Below are 9,135 nucleotides of genomic sequence, written 5' to 3' on the forward strand. Positions count from 1 at the left end.
TTCATAGAAATCAATGGTGCCATTACACTCAAGAGTACATTGTGCTGTATTTCGACTCGTGCCTAGTTTTAACCGGTGAGCTTAGCTTCCAAAGATATAGCGATGGCCACCAAACATGGAAGCTTTCAAAGAAGTGAAGTGAACCTTAATAGGGGAGTATAATTGAGAGGAAATGGAAAGGGGAGGAGTGTGGTTAACCTGGGAGGGGAAAGAAGATTGCCTGGAGAGAGGAGTTTGTACTAAAGAGTGAGCAGCTGAGAAGAGAAGTGAGGTGAAGTTGAGAAACTGAGGACTCTAGCTTTTACTGTGTTTCCCCGAAAATAGGACCTACCCTGAAAATAAACCCTAGCCCAATTTTCACTCCTGCATCAAATATAAGCCCTACCCTGAAACTAAGCCCTACTTAAGACCCTGTGCAGCCGGCCGGCCACCCATTCTATTTGCTGCCAACATGAGGCGGGGGGTGCTGTGTCCATGAAGCAAGGCGGTGGGGGGGTTGACAACAAAGCAAGGCGGGGGTGTGGTGCTGTCCCATGCGCCCTGGACAGGCTGAAGACGGCCCACAGCCAGGCCATCAATATGCCGACAACTGCCTGGCCTCGCCACCGCAGCGACTGCAGCAGCCCCATGCAGGATCGCCGGCCCGCTTCTTCTCCTTATTCACCGCTGCAACAAAGCAGGAAGCTGAGCGATGCACTGGTGCCAAGGCTACTAAGCAAGGCAGTGTGGGGGTGTGGAGAACAAAGCTTCTTCTCCTCCTTACTCGCTGCTGCAACAAAGCGTTTAGGATTTTCTTAGCCCCACTCCAGCCCAGGGCATCCACAATGCCAGATCCTAACCCCCACCCCAGGGCAACTACATTCCTCTACTAACCTCTTTTCCAGCTCCATTCTCCGCGTGCAGGGCAAGGAGAAGAAGCGGGCTGGCGATTCTGCATAGGACTGCTGGAGCCGCCGGCGGGAGGCTAGACAGTTGTCGGCACGTTAATGGCCTGGCTGCGGGGCCCTCTGTCAGCCCACTTGGGGCAGCTCCGCATCTCCCGCCTTGCTTCGTCCTCCACCTCCCCACCGTCTCGCTTCGTACCCCACCCGACCCACCTCCGCCTCACCTCCTGCTTTATTGTGGCCGCAAAAAATAAGACCTACCCAGAAAATAAGCCCTGGTGCTTATTTTGGTGACCAAAAAAGTATAAGACCGGGTCTTATTTTCGGGGGGAAATGGTATTTCCCTATGAGCTTAATTCTACAGCAGTTTTCTTCTTCCTAGCCCATTCAAAAATATTTTAATCCCACTAACAGCAGAACATATGCAACTGAAGTCCTTTGAGAAATAGCCAAAATAGAAGTGTTTATTTAGATAGAATCCTCACTGGCAGAATTTAAAAATGTTTTTAGAAAATTGTCTCTTTCAGAGGATCAAGCAAATGGATGGAAGATAAGGCTGTCAATGGCCAATCTCCTACCTGTGAACCTCTCTCTGTTAACTAACTGGCCTCTTTGGAAACAGGAGGATAAACTGGATTGAATTTATATTTGAGCCAAAATGCTGTTCTTTTCCCCACTTAGACACCCAGAAAACGTATGCTTATGAAAACAGAAGAGATTGCATCATGTTTTCTTCTAGGAACAAAATCCTATTTTTAATATCAAAACTAAAATATTAGACCTTAAGAGCGCCATGTGAGTGATAAATCGTCCTACTGCAAAGGCTGAGAGATGCTGTCTAGGCAGAAAAATGACATTTTTAAGGACGTTCCTGTCTGTTTTGTGGGACAGATCTGGGTCAGGAACTGATAGCTGATTTTTTTTCTTTCTGATGTGCAGAATGGGCTGGCTGCCAGAGAGTGGGAATCTCTCCAGATACACATCGAGTTCCCTATCACATCTCTTTTGGATCAAGAGGCTCTGGAGGACGCCAGAGGTTAGTGTGGAATTATGTTGTTGGTTTCTTTTTAGGTTCTCGTTGAGAACTGAAATGTAGGGGTTTACTATGTATATTTCATGTAAACTGACTCTCATTCCGTTTGTGGAGAGATCTGTTTGATCTGTTTTTTTCCATTTGTACAGGGACATGTCAATATATTTGGTCTAGGGCAGGGGTAGGCAACCTTGGCTCTTTTATGACTCGTGGACTTCAATTCCCAGAATCCCTGAGGCAGCCATGCTGAGGGGAAAGGGAGAGGTTTCCAAGCTGAGCCATGCTAGCTCAGGAATTCTGGGAGTTGAAGTCCACGAGTCATAAAAGAGCCAAGGTTGCCTACCCCTGGTCTAGTGGTTAAGGCACCAGGTAGAAACCATGAATTGTAGTCCCACCTTAGTCATGAAAGCCAGCTGGGTGACCTTGGGCCAGTCAGTCTCTCTCAGCCCAGTTCATGTCACAGGGAAAGGGGAAAACAGGAGGAAGAAGGAGCATTAGGTATGTTTGCCCCCTTGAGTTATTTATTAAAAAATAACAAAGGTGGAATATGAAATAAATCAATAGTCCACAATTAGCCTTGCAGTTGCAGTTGTGTTAAACCCAAAACATGCAGCCTACGCCTGATTGGTTGTTAATTCCAAACTGACATGAGCTTGCAACTTTCTTTTTCTTGAGTCTCATTTCCCTCCTTTTTTAAGAGAGTGAGAACAGGAGATTTTTCGCTACAGAGGCCTGAAATCTGCCTTGTCTCTTTATACTTCTGCATGAGCGACCTTTATACTTAAAGCAATAAACTGATAAGAGGGTGAAACTCAGTTTCCTGGGGGCTTAAAGCAGTACGCTGGTAAGAGTGTGGAATGGCCCTGTGCCTGGTAGAATTGTAAAGATGAGAAAAACCACGAGCGTGAGCTGGGCGGATATATAAAAATATTCTTAAATAAATAAATAAAATGAAGTATTTATAAAGGGCTTCTGAAAACAGATTCCTTTCCTTCCCCGGATGAATAGGGTGATCCAACAGTTGCAAATTCCCGAAGTCTGTGTAGTTTAACATAAAGCTGAACCTATATCTCTGCTGTAATCCAGTTCTGGATCAAATCATGTATTTGTTCTCTCTGTCTGTTCTTCCTTCCCCACCCTCCAAAAGAGCTGCTTCAGACAGTAGCCCAGCTTCTGCTGCAGAACTACAGGACTTCTTCAACCGTATCTTCCAAGGGAATCCCGGGCAGATGCCAAACGGGAACTTTTTCGGCACACCCCAGCCTCCAGGCCCTGGGAATATGTCGATGCCTCCAGCCTCTTCTTCAAAAGTAGACAGTAGCTTCCAGAAGGGCGATTCAAAGCAGAAGCGGCGGAAAAAAGTGCGACGCCCCTTTCAGCGCTAAGGGCCTGAACTGAATGGGAGAGAAAGCTCCCTGGTTTTTCATCCGGTAGCAAAAGGGCTGTTTTAAAAAAAACTGAAAAAGTATTCTTGATAAGAGATAAGCCTCCAAGCTCCTCTGGACTCATTTATAACCCTGTAACTTCCAGCTGGAACAAAATATTCTCCACTGCAGTTGTTAATGTGGATCCTGTGATACCAAAGAACTCCTTTGGATATTTTCCTGAAAGTTCTTAATGAAAATAAGGTGTGGACAAATATTGAGCCTTTAAGTGTCCAATCATATGCTTTTATAATTGTCTAGTGCTTCTTCTTGGGCGGAGCTACAGCTTCCACCAGTTATTTCACTTGATTGTTACTCTTGCCCACAAAAATGCTTGGCCTGGAATCTCTTTTTGTTTCCTTCCAAGGCTTTGAAGAAAAATTAAAAAAAAAAAAGGTAGAGGATGGCTTAACGCCCAGGGAAGGTGCGGTTTGCCTGTGATAACTTTTAGAGTGGGCAGGACAAGAGATCCTATTTAGCAACTGTCTTCTTATCCCATTCTGGGTGTTCTGCACCTAGATTAAACGATGAGAGGAGAGCTACTCCCTGCCTGGAATTTCCTTATGTAAAATGTTAATTAATTGCTTGCCATGCAAAGGGATTCATCTGGATTATTCTTTTAGTAAAGACCAGGGGAGACGAAGATGCACCCCAGTTATTGTTACTTACTTATAGCTCAGGATTATGCCAAGTAAGCTTCTCCTTTATGGAGACCCCAATGTTGCTCAATTCCATTGCAAGACTACTGAGAGGAGGTGTTTTGCACTACCATGTGATTAAAGAGCAAGAGGCCACTCCTGGCTCTGGAGATAAAAATGACTATTTAAGAGTTCGACGTTCCCAATGTTCTAAGGTGCTTGGTTTGCTCTTCCTGGATCCTAGCAAGTACATACCGTTTGTCTATGTTGGCCCTAAGACTGTGATCAAGTCAGTTTAAGACATGGGTGTGTTAGGTGACAATTTTAGCACGGATGGGCTAGCTCGACAATTGTTCAACCTCTTTTATAGAAGGTTACTTTTTTAAAAGTTCAAATTTGTATGTATATACATATATTTAATACAGTGTGTATTATCCTTTCTATAAATACGTATCAATGCCTTGGAGAGGCTGGCCTACAGTTTCATTCTTAGCCCATGCACTGTTGCACCCTGTACACAATTATATATTTGAGGAATTCAACCTTTAAAGATGAAATTTAGCGCTTCCTTTTTTATATTGTGGAAATAGCTAGTCAGGTATTTGTACTGCTATGCGGTTAGTCCTGCGTGTTCCCAGGTACCCCACTGAAGAGCGTTAGGGTACAGAGCCCATGGTTATCCCCTTCCTGCCACAAGTACTTCCTCACTGTTCTGCCTAGAGTGATCATGTGGGCAGTATATTTATTTGCTTCTCCTTTGCATTGTTAAATCATGGGAAATCCTGCTAGATCAGGCCAGTTGCGAGATCCTACCTGACTTTCTTGCATTAGCTGCTCTTCTATAGAGTGATTTGCTCCGTTATTGATGGAGTTGCTTCTCTTCAAGCCAGCTAATGCTGACTTTTCCAGTTCATGTGGCTCTTTCGTTGTCTTGGTGGAGGGATATATTTCTTACAGCATCTATATGGGCCCCCAACTCAAACAAAGTGATTCCGGATGGCATGTAAAAAGTCAGCCACCAAGAGAAGCCAACAGAATACATTAAAAGTTAACCAAAACATAAAATGGCAACCAGGCTGAAATATACTGCAATCCGGCAAATAGAACACCATTCACGCTGGAAAAAAGCATGAAAATACTGGGAGGAAGGACCAATTATTGACTGATTTTTAGATTGATTTTTGAAAGGCCTGGCGGGTCAGAACCAATCATGTACTGTATTAGAAGGCAGATTGTTTCAAATGTCAGGGGCTGCCACCAAAAAGTCATTCCTCCAAGGTCCCAAAGGTGGTATTGCCTCAGTGAGAGGACTGGGAGTGTGCCCTCCCTACTGGGGCAGATGGGATGGGCAGATAGTCTAGGGCAGTAGTGGCGAACCTATGGCACAGGTGCCAGAGGAGGCACTCAGAGCCCTCTCTGTGGGCACACGTACCGTTGTCCCAGCCTTGCCTCCTCCCTCCTCTCCAGCAGCCCCCCTGAAGGAGAGTCGCCCCTGAGCGTGGCCCACGTGGAGCAGCGCAGCCAAGGACATGGCAGCCAGGCAGCATAGACAAGACTCTGCCCTCACACCCCATCATGCACAGTTGATGCTGCAGGACGCAGGCAGAGGGCGTGACCGCCAAAGCGCTGCTGGGCTGCCTGGGTGATCTGTGGCGGGCCCTGGAGGCAGTGAGTGGCCTTGTGGGCAGGCGGGGATGGGGGCGGGGCAGGGGCAGGGCAGGGGTGGAGTAGAGGCGGGGCCAGTTTTTGGGCACTCAGTCTCTAAAAGGTTCACCATCACTGGTCTAGGGAGGAGGTTTCCATGCCTATGTGGGACTTTAGAGATGGATAAGCAGCATATTGAATTACTCCAGAAGCCTATTGGAAGCCAGTGTATCTCATAGAGGTGTCACATGGACATAAGGAGGAACATCCATAACTATCAACGCTGCTGGATTCTGGATTAATTCAAGCATCTGGATGGTCTTCAAGGGCAGTCCCGTATAAAATGTGTTGCAAAGATGACAAAGGCATGAATGATTGAGCAAGACCCTTCAGTCCAGGAACAGATGCAATTAGCACACAAGTCAAAATTGTGCGACAACACCCCCCCACACCCCCCGCCAATTAACTAATGCTCCCTGAACATCCCGTGTGGTGATTTTTCTACCATGCTGCTAGACAGCAGTACTTCTACAGCAATCAAAGAATCCACAAGCAAAGGCAAGAGGCCATTACATCAAGAATGTGAAAGAGTAGACCAGGAGTCTTCAAACTTGGCCCTTTTATGACTTGCGGATTTCAGCTCCCAGAATTCCTCGGCCAGCGTACCTGGCTGAGGAATTTTGGGAGGTGAAGTCCGCAAGTCATAAAAGGGCCAAGTTTGAAGACCCCTGGAGTAAACAGAATGGGGAAACCAGTATGACCACAGGGTATGAGTTGCAACTCTCTCATCAGCCTGATGTTGTCCTGACCCAACAAGATCTACTACAGCTAAGCAAGGAGAAGGAAAAACAATGCACGCATTGTGCCAATGACCTAACTGCAACCCTGAAAGATGTATTTTATGCATTTGCAGAAGCCCAAAGAATGCTAGAATTGCAGTTATGCAAACCTGTATGCACATATGGAGGTCTGCTCTCTAATTATCAGTTGCAGATATGAAAAACTGAGGATAATGCTATCTCATAACTTATACATGGTCACATATAGTTCATCAGCTGCTGTTGAACTGATAACAATATGAATTGGTTTTAGCCATTGTTTTGCTCTTATTTGCCAAAGTGGAATACAGCAGGATTTTTTTAAAACAGTGTAATAAACGTCGAGGCAGGGACCATTTATGTTCTCCCTGCCTGGCGTCCAGGAAGAGTATGTGGCTTAATGCAACATGAGAATGGGCAGTTAGCTAATTTTTGTCCCTGGGACAAAACTCTGTATAGATTGGCAAACAATTTTCTTGCCAATTAAGGAAGGGAGAAAAAAATCACGCGTGCACCAAATTATTTCTCCGATTTGTTTTTAGAATTGCACACAACCGGTTACTTGGATCATGAATGAATGGATCTTTATTAGGAAATAAACGAAACATGTTTTTTTTTATTTAGCATCTGGTTTTCTTTGTCCCTAATCTAGTTCAACCCATTCTGAATTTTTAAATTAAAGATTTAAATTGTCACAAAATATGCTTCAGTACCATAGCTGTTTCCTCAGTTTATTTAGCAAGTAGATGGTTTTGATATGTGCACCACTGATTTTCCAGAAGGTGGTGCTCTAAAACTATAACAGCATGGAAAAAGAAAAATGCAGGTTATCTGATGGGTAAGTCCAAGCTGTTTTCCTGTATCAAATGTTTAAGAACGTCTGTTAAGTTTATGAATATATTAATTAATAAATATTCTGCCTCGTCGTGATGCTCCCAATGAAACCTAATGAAGATCCTTTTTAATAAGAAACAAAAAATGAATTAAAATATCAGAAAGCCACTACTAGAATGGCAGCATCACCTGATAAACATTTGCATTTCAATTTACCTTCTCAAAATGGAAATAAAATAACAACAACAATAATAATAATAATAGAGTTGGAAGGGACCTTGGAGGTCTTCTAGTCCACCCCCCTGCTCAGGCAGGAAACCCTATACCATTTCAGACAAATGGTTGTCTAGGAGCATTCACAACTTCTGGAGGCAGGTTTTCCCCTTAGTTCTAGGTTGCTTCTCTCTTTGGTTAATTTCCATCCGTTGCTTCTTGTCCTGCCTTCAGATGCTTTGGAGAATAACTTGATTCCCTTTTCTGTGTGGCAACCCCTGAGATATTGGAATACGGCTATCATGTCACCCCTCGTCCTTCTCTTCATCATTGGACTAGCTTTGATTCAAATCTTAAACTTTAGAAAGATTGTGGGCACCTGTGCGCATTGCACTATCATTTGTGTGGAGATAATTACCTAGAGTCAAAATAGACTTAAGACATTTAATGGAATTTTTATTGATGAGAATGACCCTGAACAAACGCTTACTCTGCATGCATGAGTGTACGGTATGTGTGTGTGTGTGTAGACAAGGAATTGAAGACGGGGTGATAGATGTAGTGGTGCCAAGCGACAGCAACATCAGGAAGGAGTATGAGAAACTGGAGAAAAAACAGGGCCTGAAGGAGGAACTGGAGAAGATGTGGAAAGAAAAGTCCCAAGTGGTCCCAGAGGTGGTAGGACCACTTAGGGCTTTGACTCCTAAGCTAGGAAAGTGGCTCCAACAGATCCCACTAACAACATTAAAGCGCCTTGTCCAGAAGAGTGCTACCGTAGGAACTCCTAAGATACTACACAGAACCCTCAAATTCCCAGGCCTCTGGTAGAGGAACCCAGATTGAGGGGAAAAGTGCAAAATAGGACTTTGTTTTAAAGCTAATGAGCAACGGGGGGGGGGGGGATAGGGGCAAGAAGAAACAAGACTCAGCCATTTAAGAATGTTGTTTGGACATGGCTAATATCCAGGTGAGTGGTTGTAACATGTACTGTTTCAACACTTTTTAGCTAAAGGGCTATTAGACAAACTACAAGATCTGGACTGCAAAAATCCAGACAAACGGTATATTGCAGCAGTATTAGTCTTTCTGTCATGTAGTGGTGATCCATATTTTTTCAGCCTAGATCTGGCAGTTGTGATATTAGTGGCACACACGTGTAACAGAATAATAATTTTATTATTTCAAATAGTGCTTAAGGTGTTTTAAGGCTTTATATGTAGCTTTTGTTTTTGATCAGTGTAGCTGGACTCTGAGAAGAAATTGTATTGGACAAAGATAAAAATAATGAAAGTGGTAAAGTTATTCGGTATCTGTTAAAGCTAACCTGAGCTGAGCATATAACAAGAACAGTAATTTCAGATCAACAAAGACAAGAAATTGAGGACATTGCTCTCCAGCCCATCGAGAAGAGAGGCAGTAGCATACTTAGGTTACACTTGGAAAAAGGCCCTTGCTGCTTCCACCTAGCCATGTTTTTATTTTGAATGAACAGATGATAAGGACAAGTTTGATTAAAAAAAAAACATTTGGGGGAATCTAATAAAGCCAACTTGTCTAATCCTATAGGAAACTTAAAATTTAAGTCAACTAGGTTGTGCCCTCCGATGCCACTCATGCCGATCTGGAGCATGGAAGATGAGCTCTTGA

The 9,135-nt window shown here is 44.1% G+C and overlaps 1 protein-coding gene across 1 annotated transcript in view; it reads left to right on the forward strand.

Annotated features, from left to right (window-relative positions):
- DNAJC14 (DnaJ heat shock protein family (Hsp40) member C14) overlaps positions 1 to 4,445 on the forward strand; it is an 11,117-nt gene extending 6,672 nt beyond the window's left edge. The window contains exons 6-7 of the mRNA XM_015814738.1: positions 1,824 to 1,920; positions 3,065 to 4,445. Coding sequence (XP_015670224.1) covers positions 1,824 to 1,920; positions 3,065 to 3,302 — 335 coding nt within the window. The 3' untranslated portion in view covers positions 3,303 to 4,445. The remainder of the gene's footprint in view (positions 1 to 1,823; positions 1,921 to 3,064) is intronic.
- The last annotated feature ends 4,690 nt before the right edge of the window (positions 4,446 to 9,135 follow it).

Source organism: Protobothrops mucrosquamatus, unplaced genomic scaffold, assembly GCF_001527695.2.
Source record: "Protobothrops mucrosquamatus isolate PMUCROS unplaced genomic scaffold, P.Mucros_1.0 scaffold280, whole genome shotgun sequence".
Taxonomy (NCBI): Eukaryota; Metazoa; Chordata; class Lepidosauria; order Squamata; family Viperidae; genus Protobothrops; species Protobothrops mucrosquamatus.